Source organism: Castor canadensis, chromosome 9 (assembly GCF_047511655.1).
Source record: "Castor canadensis chromosome 9, mCasCan1.hap1v2, whole genome shotgun sequence".
Lineage (NCBI taxonomy): Eukaryota > Metazoa > Chordata > Mammalia > Rodentia > Castoridae > Castor > Castor canadensis.
This window is the reverse complement of record NC_133394.1, coordinates 81322240-81338296: the sequence shown is the minus strand read 5'-3', so window position 1 is coordinate 81338296 and position 16057 is coordinate 81322240. Positions and strand designations below refer to the sequence as shown.

At 39.0% G+C, this 16057-nt stretch overlaps 1 protein-coding gene across 2 annotated transcripts; it reads left to right on the top strand.

Annotated features, from left to right (window-relative positions):
• Positions 1-335: 335 nt before the first annotated feature.
• On the top strand, positions 336-14112 carry Mepe (matrix extracellular phosphoglycoprotein). Of its 2 annotated transcripts, XM_020155185.2 has the most exons (5): positions 336-470; positions 2222-2287; positions 5604-5657; positions 6670-6762; positions 12197-14112. In XM_020155185.2, the coding sequence occupies exons 2-5, from the start codon at positions 2234-2236 to the stop codon at positions 13637-13639; spliced, it is 1644 nt and encodes a 547-aa protein (XP_020010774.2). In that variant the 5' UTR covers positions 336-470; positions 2222-2233; the 3' UTR covers positions 13640-14112. The 2 variants fall into 2 exon arrangements, with proteins under 2 accessions (XP_020010774.2, XP_073897173.1); XM_074041072.1 differs by lacking the exon at positions 6670-6762.
• Positions 14113-16057: the final 1945 nt, after the last annotated feature.

Sequence of the window (16057 nt, the reverse complement as noted above, 5' to 3'; positions counted from 1 at the left end):
GTACTCTAAATATTTGTTGCTTATGAATTTCATTCAGACACAATTGAGATTATAAACTTTCTACCTAAAACAATACAAAAGTATTCTTCCATTTATAAGCTTGATAGTTTAAAAAGGCCCATTATTGTTTTTAAAGTTGTTAGGCCGCCAGTTAGTCATAATTAATAGTTCTGAAATCAATTCTAATTACCTGACAACATGGTATGTGAATTGGAATATTTATATTTTCTGTTTTTTCCACTTTCTGGAACATTTGATAGCAGCTTTCCACCACAAAAACATTTTTAGGTTAAAATTACTTTGCCCCTGTGGTTATCTGTGGGCATTCGTGACAAATTGTTTGCTGGTGCTAAGTGGGCCAGTGCTGATTGGACATCAGGAGCACTGGCAATCTTTAAATTTCAGCAAAATGCCCAGAGACTGCTAATCCAGCAGAAGAAGCCAGGTCTCCTGAAGGTAAAGGACACCAGGTAATTTGGCTCTCCATAGCAAATAAGTTGATGTCATAGTTGTCTGTTCATGTTTTCAAGGTGTTTGCTACACTGAGCAGGATATTGTTAGTGGAAAGAAATGCAAATTGAAAATATCTTCTACCATAATATTCAGTACTCTGTTTTATAAAACAGGAAGTGTGCTGCCAACTCTAAAAATCGTCAACTAAAGTTGAAAGTGGCAGCAACTTTCCCTTTGACTTGACTATCGGCAGTTTCAAGATCCACAGGAACTCAACTACTATAATTTTACTCTATATTTTCACAAAGCAGTTTGCAAACCAGAAACAGGAGAACCTAATCACATTTGTATCTTCAAACCTTATCTATGCTAAATAGTTTACTGACCATCATTAATTTATTTCATAACTGAACTTCTGTTGTCCTGATCTATAAAATGCTCAGAAGGTTTAATTATAGTTTGAATTAACATTGCATTAGTTTAGATGAAAATAACCTAGGATTTCAGAATATATTTATTACTCTTATTTATCTCTCCAAGTTAAAGTTTTTACTTTGAAATGTTTGAAGATTGAAAGAATATTTAAGTTACTTTTCCCATTAAAAGTGTTTTCCCCCAAGTACTTACAAAGAACAATATAAATTTTTTATTTTCATACTGGTTACTACACGTCTATCTGGCAGTTAGTAAAGTATTTAATGCCATCAAAACCAAAAGTCCAAATGTTAGTCCAAAGCTCTGTTGGCATTTTTAAAAATCTGGTTACTACTTAAGTAGATAGTGTTAATATACTTCTGAAACTGTAAATGTGTACTTTCATCCATAACTGAATGTTGCATTTTAAACACAGTTTTGTTGAGCCCCATACAAAATATGCTTTGTCTTTAAGTCAACTACATGTAGGTATTTCTCTAAGAAGACAAAAGAACGAACCTCACTTGAGATGGCATAGATCCTGGGTTAAGAATGCTAGTTCTATTGTCTCATGGCCTGGATACCAATCCCAGTTCTGTCCTTAGTATCTGTGAGCTCTGAGGAAACTTATTTGATACTTCTGTTTGTATCTATAAAACAGACACATGGTGCTTCCAGGCTCATCTGGTTCTTGTGAGGTTCAAGTAATTAAATACATGTAAAATTCATACAGCAGTGTGAGGCTCCTTTCAATGTTTAATAAATACTAGCTCTTAGTATAAGTATTACATAAATTGTGTCATTCTCCAGCTCCCTGTGGTGACAATTCAGACACATTGGTAATGAATATGAGGACACATATTGGGGCACCAGCCTGGAACCAGAAAAGACTTCATTCCCCACAGTGGTTTCTGCCACCTTGACCCACTTAAAGAATCTGTTATGAGATGCTATGTTAAATTACTGTAGCTTTGAATTACACAAATACTTAATGATGTCTTTCTAAAGACAAGAGGAAAAATGTAGGACTGACAACACAGCAAATAAATGTATCTATAAAGTTCATTTCTATTTACTATTATTTTAATTATATTCAATAGTTTTCACTTTCACATTAATATAACAAGATATACGAAAGTTAGATTAAAATAGCCACACTTGGATATAAGTAAATTATGCAAAAATATTTATATATACATACTAACCTTATTGATATAACATATAAAATAAGTATATTTACTCAAAGGAAATGGACCACTGGTAGGGAGAATGCTTGTATATATCTCTGCGTTTTTTATAGCTGCAATTCATCATTGGCAGTGCATTAGGGTAAGATACTGCTGTATTTTCACAGAGATTCACAAAGATGCAGGTTGTCTACGTAGGACTGCTCCTTCTCAGTGTGACCTGGGCAGCACCGGTAAGCATTTACAAATTCACTAGTGTTTCATATAAGTTTCTCTCTCTCTCTCTCTCTCTCTCTCTCTCTCTCTCTCCCTCTCTCTCTCTCTCTCTTAGAATGTCTATTTTAACTAGTAGCATTTTTCTAATTCAGTTACAATAAAATATCAAAGCAAATAGAAAGCATCTAGCACTTAATCCAGATGCCTACAGTTAAGGAGGCCTCAATAAATGAGCCGAGTTACAATATACCACTCTGTTGCCTTTTAAGGAACACTGAAAACATTACTTTTGAGAAAACCGATAGCCAGCCGCAATGTTTGAAGTCAGCTGAGACTAATGAGTAAGACTCAAAGACTTATATTATTACACATCAAAAGAACCTGTTGATATTTTATTACAAACTTCAAGAATTTGATATTAATATATTAAAGCTAACCCACTTTGTAAATAAATGACAATACAGAGGGACGAGAGTGCTTCTGTATTTTTGCAGTATCTCAGTACTATGGAATCCTCCTAATGAGGTTCTCTTCATCAGTAAGGCTAAAGATAGAAGTAGAACCCATGAATTTCACCCAAATCAAGCTCCTATTGCCTTTGTGTCTTCTTTCTTTTTCTGACTCACCCAGATGAGTGTTCAGGATGTGACCAAATTATCCTGTGACAATGCTGAGCACTACAGACATTTTCTGCAATGCAGACACAGTGCTAATTAGATAGTGTCTCAGCAGTGTCCTAGCTCCTCAGAGTAACCTTTCTGGTTGAAGAACCATGGGAACAACTATTGCCAACTTTGCTTAAATATAGGTCCTGAGCAAGTGGGCGACCAGTTGGGTAACCAGACTGACAAGAATGAACCATAACATTTGGTGAGGACACAGAAGTTGGGAAAAGCATCCTCACCCCAACTCACGGCAGCATACATTCTCACATAGTCTCGGGACTGCACTGCTTAAAACAGACATCTTTCAAGTCCAATCCACATGACCTAGCTTAATCAGGACTGCAGAGACACACACTGGGGCAGGATGGTGGGAGTGTGGGTCTTGCTGACCCAGTTCAATCTGACCAGCTGTGGATGAATTTATTTTGAACAACACATTCCAGGGAACAGCTGGATTGGTTCTTCCTGACCATTTTCCAGTAAAGTGTTGTGTCAACATCAATCCAGTGACCACTGGTCAAAAGAGGGTGCCAGCTTTCCTTTCAGAGGCAGACGATGTCATGTCGGTTTCAGGACCACATTGAAGGCCAGGACAATGGCCAAGTGGGTGTCAGGGGAGCAGATTTCAAATGAAGATCTCAACAAGGGCAGAGAGGCAAAATTTGGCATTGTCAATGGTTAACGTGATGTTTTCTCCATATGTATAGATTCCATTTTATTAAGTAGTAAATAGTAAAAACTAGTATATACTGTCACTTATATGTCTTAAAATTATAGCCAAGTATCCATTTTAAAATGTGAGACAATAAAAGATGATTATGAAGACATGCAGTTCAATTACTATTCATCAATATGCAGTTAGACTATAAAGACTGTTCTAAGTCACAATAAGTCATGAACTGTACTAGGACACTCTATATTGTCAAGTGTATTTTTTAATATGTAGATAAGACATATGTGTGAGTGCACATGTGTGTTCTGTATGAAGATGCCCATACTTTCATTTCTTTATTTTTCTTAGTATTCACCTCATCTTTCTACTTTCTTCTTCTTATGGCCTCATTTCCAGAACTATTTTCTCTGTTTTGTTATGAGTGAAGAATGATACAATGATCTAAATTTATATGCACAAGATCCTATGAGAACCAACATAAGAAACACAATATATAAAGAAATTATAAAATAATCTTGAAGACATTTAATAAAACTTCAGAAACATATCCTTTTATTAGTAAGTGTTCTTTCAAATGCGACTACTTTAACTGTTACTACTTTAATCCTCAGACTTTGACATAGGATTCAGGTTAAAATATTTCCTTTACTTCTACCACTGCCAGCTGTGTGTGTGTGCAGGCAATTTTGTTTCTCCTACCACTAGTCTCACAGGGGTTACTATAGGACTCAAATGAGATTTCTATGAAAAAGTAGTTTACAAACTGTAAAGTGCTGTATAAATATAGCATGTTCTATAAATACAAGGTATCATTGATAAACTCTTGTTAGTTTCTAGAATGAAATGGAATATTAAGCAGCTATATCTTAGAGTTCAGGCAATGGGGTACTTTTACTAAACTTACAAGTTTATATTTCTAATATGATGTCATCAATCAGAGTCCAGTCAGAAAAACAAAAAATCCATGACTTTAACATTAATTCAAGAAAAACACTTGCTCGGTGAATAGGATCGCGGACTAGGTAACCCTCTGACTATTTACTTCTTTTTTAAATCTTTTCCTAAGGCTTCTCTCTCCTCTATGACTGATCCACCATGATGCCTGCCTCCACTTCAACACACACGGAAATGCAAATGTGTTCTACTCATTGGTTTCTCTGGCCACATAAGCACTAGCTAGGAGTATCAAAAAGAAACAGGGAAATAAAAATACTGAGAATTAAAGCGTTGTTACACTTTTGCTTCCTTCACAGAAAACTTGCTTCAGAATTCTTATGTGCCGTTCTGTGTGCCCTGAGGAGGCACACTGGGTAAAGGCCTGGATCAGCTACCTGGACCTATTTCTTTGTAGTTTCTGGTCTTTCTCAACTTCAGTAGTGACCCCTCACCTCCAGGAGCCCTTGAGAAAATTTGATACTTTCAGGTCAATTCAAGAGAAGGCATTTGTTCCAAATCACTGGCCACCTCCATTCTCCGTTCCCTGAACAAAATGTCCAGCCAAGTGATTGGCAAGCTGAGGACCCATCACTGGGTGCATCCTTTATGCAGGGCTATGATTTGACTCTTCCTGTACCATCAGCACCATCATCTCTAAATTCAAAATAACAATGGCTGAATTTACTCCCTCAATGCACACACACAGTCCACATCACTGAACTTGGAGTTTAGTTTGCTTTATACCCAACATCTTCAGTTTGCCAGTGAAAACTTCTTTTTACATGGCCACCAAGCCACCTCACCTGGAGTGCCATGTGCCATGTGGTGGTTCTCTGTGCTGGAATATGATTCTATAGTGGAGATGCTGCTGTTGACCTCTGGTAGATCTCTTTCTTAACACTCAGGAACAAATGAAAGAATCCATCTTTTGGTCAGAATGATTTTCCACATTTAATAACACAACTCAGTAAATGAAAAATAAAGGAAACATTTGTTGTTTGAAGAAATGAATTAAAGAATGTTCTATTTGGTGAAGTCGTGTCCCTTATTTCCTTGCAGACACTTCAACCACAGACTGTGAAGACTAGTCAAGGCTATGTGGAAGAACAGAAGGTAAACAGAATTATTCTTCTCAAATTAACTCTATTTTGGCTCTGTAAAGAAAAAAGTCAATAAGAAAATCTTAACTGCCAAAATATTCTTTGGTACTTAGAAAGGAAGTGTAAAAATTATTCAACAGAATTGTGGCATATTACAACTAATCAAGTTTTATAATTCATTGTGGCATATTACAACTAATCAAGTTTTATAATTCATACAATGTGTGATAGAAAAGAAGGAAGACATTCCAAATGGAGATATTTCTCTTCACCACGATTTCTTCCTTCAAATGAAAAAAAATGGTTTTCTAGGCAACTTTCAGAGGAATAGATGAATAGCAATTCTGAGATATTGTATTAGCAAACAATATCCCCACATGTGCACGTGAGAGCAAACTGATAAATTAGGGGGCAATAAAAGTAGTTAACAGGTCTTAATGGGGAATTCCATTTACATGGAATTAATTTGCCATATGCATCCAGAAAATTAAGCAAATACTCTCAGATTGCATGCCACCAAATTACATCTGCCTGCACCGTTCTTCCTGGCAGTCTTGAAAAATTCTGTTCTAAGAACTAACAATCTTCTGTCCTTCATCTTAGCTGAAAATTTCAAAGGCCCAGACTGCAAACTGTTAATAGACTGCTCATGCTGTGTTTTGCCAACTGAACATCAGACAGGAATTTTGTGAAACCCGCCTTTCTCCTAACCTCCTCACCTCTCCCACATGAACCTATTTCCATTGTTCCATTTGCATTGAAATTTGGCTGCAAAATTGATACTCGTTGGGATGAGAAGCAATTGACAGTCACATTGAGGGAAGACTTATCTGGAGATGTGTAGAAAGAGAGAAGGGACAGTGTTCAGAAGCTGGCTGACACACCCCTCCTGTGGTCATACGAAGTACTACCCTTTTCAGAGGCAGAATTCAACTTCTCCTTAAGTCATATACTATTGGAAAGAAATATAGAAAAAATCTTAGTAACAGACAAACCCACTTTAATACAGTGTTGTGTTTTTGTAGACAATGGATAAGAGCCATCATGAAAAACATGGGCTTTATATTTTTAAGTGTGTGTACACGTCACCAGGGAAGAAAAATCAAAGTGACATAAAGGTAAGCTGTATCTTTGAGGGAAGGTCCTTTAACACAATGGACTAACCCCTGGGGACATTGTAGGGGAGACAAAATTTGTCTTTGCCTGCTCTGGGGTTTCCATCTGTAGCTGGTGCTCCATTGCCTCACATTCCCAGGTTCATTAAGCCTCCCTACTATGCAGCTCTGTGTTCCAGAATTTTTCCTGACCCCGCCCCATACTCTGCTCCAAATTCTGCTGTGCTTCAGGACCCTCTACTGCAGGTGTGGATTTTGTGGGACTCCCAGATGCCAATGGATTGCTGAGGTGTTTCATCTGAAGGACATTAGGTTTTTTTATGAGGGAAATTTCCAGGCATATCTTACCATTTTCTCTAATGGTGGGATTTCACCAGGGAAAGAAAGGTAAAAGATTACACAGTTTAGTGCATCTTAAATTCATTCCACAGATGACTGCATCTATGTTGGGATGCTCAGAAGAGAAAGAATGAGGCCTTTGTTACTGGGATTACAATAATTCTTTTTATTCAGTCTCTTCTTGCACAGTCATTGCCCCAAGGGCAGGAAACAGCTTCTAATACCATCAGCCAAGAGACTATTTGCTTTTCCAAGTGTATCTTCACTTCCCGTGGAAGTCAGAGATTCCCTTTAGAATGCTATTTTCTTCTGCTCAATATCCTTTACATGGCTGCATGTAACTGCCTGTTAAAATTAGTTAAAACTTATTTGTTGTGATCATATATGTTGACTCTTTCAATTGTATAAAATATTATGTGAAATAATATGACTGAGCAAACTTAATTCTTTCTCTTTAGGGTCTTAGAGTTAGAAAACAAATAAAAGGCACTTGCAAAAATCATTGGAACACAAGACAGAATGGGGATAGGACCATGTGAGTTGTGACCCCCCAAAAAAATCATGCTTCAGGGAGTTGGAGTAGAAAGAAATTAGTTCATGGTTAGTACTGAGGGAAAGCTACATATGGAAGTATTGAACCAGCACTTGGAAGATGAATCAGATTTGAGGAAACAGAAGTGAGTGGGAGAGGCCGTTCTCTAAGAAAAAATACCAGGAACAAAAACATGGAAATGGAAAAGCAGAGCACAGGGAAGCAGAACAGCCAACTGACTCAGACCATCATCATATAGTCAATGACACGACTAGAAATCACATAACATAAGCAAATGTAAAAAAGAAAGGGTTTTCTACTTTTTAATATTTTCTCCAACACATGGTTAACTGTTACATACCACAGTTTAAAAATTCAGCACAGCACTGTGGTACACACCTGTAGTCCCATCCCTGTTACTCAGAAGGTGAAGGTAGGAGAACTGCTAGTTCGATATCAGCCCAAAGTTAATGATATCCTAACCCAAACACACAAAAAACCAAAACATCCAAAAAAAAAAACCAAAACAAAACAAGAAAACAAAAAACAGGTTTGGGCTCAAGGGGTAGAATGCTTGCTTAGCAAGCAGGAAGCCCTGGTTCAACCCCCAGTTTAAAAAGTTTCATGTTTTTCTTTTTTAAAATTGCTTTTTATTGTCATACTGGGGGTACATTGTGGCATTTGTAAAACTTCTTACAATATATCATAGTTGAATTCACCCTCTCCATCTTTCCCCTTTATCCCCTCTTCCCTCATCCTAAAACAGTTTCAGCAGGTCTCATTTTTCCTTTTCATAATGAGTACATAGTATTTCCACCATATTAATCCTCCCACACCCTTTCCTTACATCCTCCCACTCCCACTAGTGCCAACCCCCAGAGAGGACGTGTTTTGCAGGTTTTTCTTTATAAAAGAAATCTATTCAAGCTTCTAGGGAAATGTATATGTGTGTGTGTGTGTGTGTGTGTGCTGTACTGGGTTGTGAACTCAGGGCCTTGAGCTTGCTAGGCAGCTATTCAATACTAAACTTGAGTCATGTCCCTAGCCCAATCTTTAAAACTAGTAAAAGCACTAAAAATAAAACAAAACTTTGCACTTCAGGGTAGGGAGAAAAAAGTCACGATGCGACTATTATACTCCATTTCCAGTACCCAGTAACTTAAAGCCAAAAGCTTAAATCACTTTTTATTCAGAAGAGCCCTCTATGAAGTTTCTATTTTTTCATAGCAAATTCTTATCTATTTTCAGAGTACACCTGACAATATAAAAATTAGTGAATAAAGGTGTCATAACTTCCACAAATAAATCATTTCAAATTATATCTTACAATCAGTGTAAGCTGGCACTTACAGAAGGGTGGCATGAGCTTCCTAAGCTTCAAGCATCAGCTGATTAACAGTTTCCACACTGTCTCCACTATTCCTATATTCCAATTTGGGGGGCGGGGAGAGAGAGAGAGAGAGAGAGAGAGAGACAATGTCACCAGGGGCCACAAGCCTGCAGAACCTGCAGCCAGAAGGCAACATTTGGACAGTACATGGGCAGAGGGGTCCAGAATGAGCTTATTTTCCCCTGCCACTACAACCATGTTAGATAGCTCTAGCCACTGAGAGATCAGTTATGCATGCTACAATCAAACAGCTATCATTAACATTATGTAGGAAAACACCCTATCATTTCATAGGAGGCTCTGCCCTTCTGAATGAAGTAATAGTTACTCTTTTTCATCTAGAACTTGTTTGATGATAGACATTGCACTAGGTGCTTTACATGCATTATATTATTTAATAAAATCATTCAATTCTCTCACTAATCCCAAGAGGTATCCTTTTATTATTTTACAGCTAAAAAGGCTGATGTGCAAAGAGATAAAATAAGGCTCCCAAGATCACATGCCTGGCACAGCTGGGAAGCTGACCTAGCACAGCTAATTTTAATCCCAGGCTGAGGGATTAAGAAAAACCATCTGACACCTCTTGCTTGCTACTTCCTGTGATTCTGGCCTCTCTGAATCTAATTGCACTCTTTTCTTTGCTATTTTTCTGCACACTTGCTCCAAATGCAGGAGCTTCCGGCTGACTCCTCTTTTTCTCAGTCTGACAGCTCTCATCTACTTTCACATCCTTAATTAACACAAGCAAGAAGATGTTCACGTGCTCAACACGAGCCACAAGGCTGAAGTGTGGCCCAAAAAGACAAGACCAAATTAAGCTGTGTTAGTGAAAACAGGTGAGGAGGGTAGTAATTAGGCCATATCACAGTCTGAGTGGTGACACAGGACCCCACAAGCTAAAGGACTCCATAGTCAGATGCTGGTTCTTAACACAGTGACCTAACAAGAGAGAACTGCACGTGTCACCCCTCCGAACACCTGCAGGACACCTGCCTTTGCCTTTCAAAAAGTCATCTTCTTCCATGTAGCACTTGGCCAATTTCATACTCATCTTGGTTCCTCAACAAGTATCTCTTATTTGGATTTTGTAAATTCGACATCATACTACAGCAGGGGTGGGGGTGGAAAGTCAGTAAGGCCTTTATCTATTTACAGTTAATGTGAGTTAATGGAGGGAGGAGGCATAAGTTCACTTCAGCCTGCCTAAACTTAAGACTGTCTGACAATTTAAGTAGTACTTTAAGTCTTTCAGCTCTTTTAGATAAAGAACCCTCTTTCTCTAAGGTGGCATCAGGTGTGACCTATACCACCCACTACATGTCCTATACAATCTGTATAAACATGCCATATGGGAGGGGAAGACTTGGAAGTCCAGACAGCATGGAGCAATGTTGCTGACCACTTGTGTGATGCTTGCCTGGCTGGCATCTTAAGAGGAAGTCACAGCCCACTATAGTTTAGGATCCAATCAACATAGTCCCCATGGGGGCCCAGCGGCCATTCACTTCTCTTGGTTCTCACAGGCAATTTAATCCTCTTCTTGCTTGAGTATGATTCACATTTGTCCCAATAGTATGCACTCTGTCTACGTTGCTCCTCTTACAGCCACCTCATCCTTATGTGGGAACACCCTGGAAAGTTCCAGAACAGACTCTCAGGTACTCAGGGAAATGGTGAGCTAAAAGGGGCAGAGTGAGTTCAGCCCCTTTCTTCTTGACTGCATAGTGCAGCCAAGCTTCCAGAAACCTGGCTGCTCCCAGTGAGGCAAAGCACAGACTATGGAGCAGTGGACTCACAGAGCCTCCCCACAACTAGGAGAGAGACACAGGCACAACCACTCCCCTGTCCTCCACTTTCTCTTTCCATCCATCTTCCTCTCGGGGACTTTTCTCTCCAGGAGCTCTGTTACTAAAACTTATGGTCTGTAACAGAAGGTCTCACAGTGTGGTCCCTAGGTCAGCAGCTTCAGATCATCTGACAGCTTTGCCATAAATATAAATTCCAGAGTCTCACTCCAGACACACAGAGTGGGAAACCCTGGCCAAGGGGCCCCACAATCTTTGTTTTCGCAAGCCTTCCAAATGATTCTGGTAAATGCTCATTTGAGAACTCTTAATCTAGCTCATTAGAAAAGAAAATTAATGAATTCTTATAAAACAGGTGGAATTTCAAAACTTTTTGACATATATTATATATGCATTTATATATGTATCTACACATATGTAGATACATATACATGTGTATACATATACATGGTACTGGTAGGAAGTAGGCAGGCACTCTACCACTTGACTCCCACTTCCACCCCTTTTTTGCTTTATTTATCTTTTTGGATAGAGTCTCATGTTTTTGCCTAGGATAGGCTTCAGACTGTGATCCTCCTACCTATACCTTTTGCATAGCTGGAATTATAGAAGTGCACCACCACACCCAGTTTGTTTGCTGAGATAGAGTCTCACTAACTTTTTTACGAGGATGGCCTTGAAGCTTAAACCAAGATTCTCCTGATTTCTGCCTCTTGAGTAGCTGGGATTGCAGACATGTCCAAAATCTTTTGTTTGAAAGTCAGAAGCTGAGTATTACTTAAAATCTCTTATTTACAGAATTTTTTTCATAAGAAAAGAAAAATTGTACTTTAGGCAAATGACTACCTCTGATGAGCAAGGCAAAGGGGGAGGGCTAAAGAGAGAGGAAAATAATGAATTTAAAAACATGAAATTCATTTCACTTTTAAGGACTCACTGCTCACTACACAAATATCATGCTCTTTAATCACCTTCTTAAATTCAGGTCCTCCATCCGACTCTGCCCCCGATCTACATTTCCAAATTATTTCTTTTTCTCCTTTTTAGGATTTTGCCACTCCAGCCATATACATTTATTGATACTGTGTTTAACTATTTCCTATTTCCAAACAATTGACTCTGCCACTTACCCTTGAACTAGTCTCACCATCGCCCTTCTGCATTTTACCCATCCATCAAGCCTTGCACTTTTTTTCTTTCTCTGTGAAACCTGCATAGGTCCATTCCAGGGTCTCTATCAATAAACCCCTATTGAGCTAATACACTTTTTGTTAAGAATATGATTGCTAGGTTTTTTAAAATATTGTCTAAGATTTATCAGATTTTAAAGTTTTACATAAAATAATCATGCTGAAAATTATACTTTAGCAGGAAGAAAAAAGCAAAGACAATATTGCACTTCATCATTTCGACAAGGGAAGAAATCAAGAGCAAACACCGCAAGAAAATATTATCCAGGAAAGGGAGGATGATTTGTTCCTTTTTGAAGTCAATGACAATAACCGAAGAAGTGAATTCTCAAATCTTTCTTCAACTAGACCGACACCAAATGACGACTATGGTATCCGATATGAAGGGAATGCCTACGATGACCTAATGATGTCCATGTACTCTCACTCCACTGGGAAGACAGGGACTGAGGATGGAGATGACACCGTGAGCAAGCTACGTGACCAAGAAGAATATGGTGCAGCTCTCAGAAGAAATAACAGGCAGCAGGTGATGAGGCCAGTGACTGTGGCTGAACTGTGGCGGGAAGAACACAAGAAGAAACCTAAGAATGTTTTAGGCAAAATGCCAGCAGGTGTCCACTATGCTAAAACCCATTCAAAAGATAAAAAGAACGATCAAGGAGCTCCCCCAGCCCAGAATAGCCCAGTAAAAAGCAAGAGCACCCGTCACATCAGACGCAATGCTTACCACCTGAAACGTCTCCCCAAGATCCAAAAAGTCCCCAGTGACTTTGAAGGCAGTGGTTACACAGATCTTCAGGAGAGAGGTGACAATGACATTTCTCCTTTCAGTGGGGATGGTCAACCTTTTAACGACATTCATGGCAAAGGAGGAGCTATGGATCCTGACCTAGACAGTACAGATATTCAAACAGGACTTTCAGGCCCAGGTGAAGCTGAGACTAGGAACCCTGTCATGGGAGGGCCAGGTTATAACGAGATCCCAGAGCGAGAAGGACATGGTAGAAATGCCATCGGAGCCAAAGAGGCAGGTGTTGATGTGAGCCTTGTAGACAGCAGTAATGACATCATAGGCAGCACCAGTTTTAGGGAACTCCCTGGGAAAGAAGGAAATAGAGTGGATGCCAGCAGCCAGAATGCTCACCAAGGGAAAGTAGAGCTTCATTATCTGAATGTGCCTTCAAAAGAGAAAGTGACAGTAGGTGGCAGAGATGCCAGTGAAAGTGCCAGTTACAATGAAATTCCTAAAAGTGGCAAAGCAAGTTCTAGAAAAAGTACAGAACAATCTAATAGGAACCAAGTAACCTTAAGTGAAAAACAAAGATTTTCTAGTCAGGGTAAAAGTCAGGGCCTGCTGATTCCTTCTCATGGTCTTGATAATGAAATGGGTTCCTACAATGGCCCCAATAATGAGAGGAATATAATAACACATAGCAGAAAAAACCATTATGGACCCCATGGACAAAATAATTCCACACGGAGTAAGGGAATGTCACAAAGGAGAGGCTCCTGGGGTTACAGAAAATCCCATTCCAACAGAAGTTTTAACTCCTCTAAAAGGGACGACAGTAGTGAGTCTTCTGAGAGTGGCAGTTCAAGTGAGAGTGATGGTGACTAGTCTCCTACGAATCCCTCCCCACTGCCAAGGCCATTTGAACACCGGTCTGAGCATAGATGAAAGCCCAAGTGGCAGGGCACAGGGAGAGAAAACAGAGTAGGAAACTGAGCAGGGCAACCAGCCCAGTCTCCTCACAGGAATTTTTGCTATTTTAATGGCTTTAGTATGAAATTCTATTCAGTTATAATGCTTTCTTAAGAAAATAAAACTCATTAAGTAACATTTAAATAGGTGTCATTTAAAAATAGTTTGTGAATGTCACAAATGCCTTGCTATGTTGTTTGCTCTGTAGATGTGAAAATAACAATATTTCTCTGTGACAATGTACAATTAAATGGCCTATAGTAAACTCTGTTGCCTATGGTACTTCATTGCAGAGGTGACAAGATTAGTTCTGCAGTGGTGTAAACTGCATCTGTTGGGTACAGCCTGAGTGTCCCCATCGCACTCTACCCATGCCAGCTTTGCCTGTTTTATATCTTTCTGGGTTCTTTCCTCTGTTGCACGTTTGTAACTTTTGGTGGTACTAAGGTTTGAACCCAGGAATTCTGACTTGCTAGGCAGGCTCTCTACCATTTGAGACACACCTTGAGCCTTTTTTCCTCTGGTTATTTTTGAAATAGAGTCTTACTTTTTTGTCCAGGCTGGCCTGAACCAAACTCCTTCTATTTTATGTTCCCCACCAATGCTGGGATGACACCCATCTATTGGTTGAGATGGGAGTCTTGTGAATTTTTTGCCCAGGCTGGCCTCAGAACTGTACTCCTCCCCATCTCAGCCTCACAAGTAGCTAGAATTACAGGCGTAAGCTGCTGGTGCCTGGCTTCATTTATAACTTTTTATGAGGCCACAGAACCCACCCCATCAGCTACTGCCTCTTTCCAGGGTCCTTGTTCTGAGAAAAATAATTGTGAACAGTGTTTGGCACTGTTTGTTTGTTGTTGCTGATGGATGAGTTGAATTCCTAGCCAATATAGTCTCCATCCTTGATGTTCTTCTAAAGGAGAAGGGTCAGGAGAAAAGGAAAGGGGAGAAAGGCCAGAGAAAGAATGGTCTATGTTATTCCTCTTGCCTTTTCAAGTGTACACTCCCAGATAGCAGAGCCTAGATTATTGAGTTTAGTAAGTATGTAGCACGAGTATACAACACTGTGGTACTTTCAAAAAGTCTGAGGCCTTTTTCACTAAACCAAAGTGGCAATATAACCTATAGAATGTGATCAGGTTCTCCTCACACACAAATAACAACGGCTAACACCATCTGAGAGTTAGTATGTGTTGCCATCTATAAAGCCTACCTATTATACACGTATCTTTACAGATAAGACACAGACTGTAATTAAGTATTCTCACGAGTAATCTAGGACTTGTACCTAGGCAGCCTGGTTCCAGAGTTTTTGTTGCTAAACATGACCATATATTGCATATATATATAGATAGAAATACTTAATATGTAATTCTGTAGAGACATATCTGTATATAAATATACCTACACTTGTAGGTATTATGTATGCATATGTGACACACATACACATATGGAGGGAAAATGCTAAGTAGAACATGAAAACAATGAATACCTTCTTTCTCTTATTTGTTTCCACCTTCTGGATGTAATGGAGTTTGGTATCCATTGAAAGACTTCACATGTCACCCAACGTTGCCATCAAAATTCCATAAAATGATGTAATCCTACTACTTTGATTTTCAAATAAAAGATAAATTTTAGCCAAAAAAAATCCTGAAAGCAATTAATGAGATGGAGAAAATTATATCAGAATTTAAACTGCAGGTGAATAAATTAAAATAAACCTGACACATGTATTTCAGGTTATGATGGACTTTTATATGTGAATGGTCTGATCATAGGAAAAACATTTGAGATGGTAAAAAAAAAAAAAAAAGACCATGAGAGAATGCAAAAAGTGAAAGCTTCCTTGGACCATTACAATGGGAGCATCTACGGCCACCTATCCTGGTCTATGTAGTGGAAAACTTGCAAGTCAGTTCCTTGCTCAGATTCTATCGCCTCTCTTCAAGCCTGAGGGTTCATGGATATGTCTTCAAAACACTGGCAAGGTTCAACTTTTCTTCATCCACTTAAGGGAGAGTAGAAACACTGCACATGTGCAATGCGTTGGTCTTGAATGTAGATGCAGAGAAACCAGTCCAAACACAAAAGCCGAGCACTCAGGGTGCTCTGCAGTCAGGACCACCCTTTATCTACATCTTCATTTCAGTCAGTAAGGTTCACATGAGCCTCCAAAATAGGACAGAAAATTTTAGCATCTCATAGCTGACTGATAAGGATGACTGAAGTCAACACAGTCTGCCACCTTGTGTCCAAAAAGAAAAGTTGTTTGCTACCAGTCCTGAAAGCAGGCTCCAGGCTCTTGTCACTTCTTTGTATACCTTGCTAGTC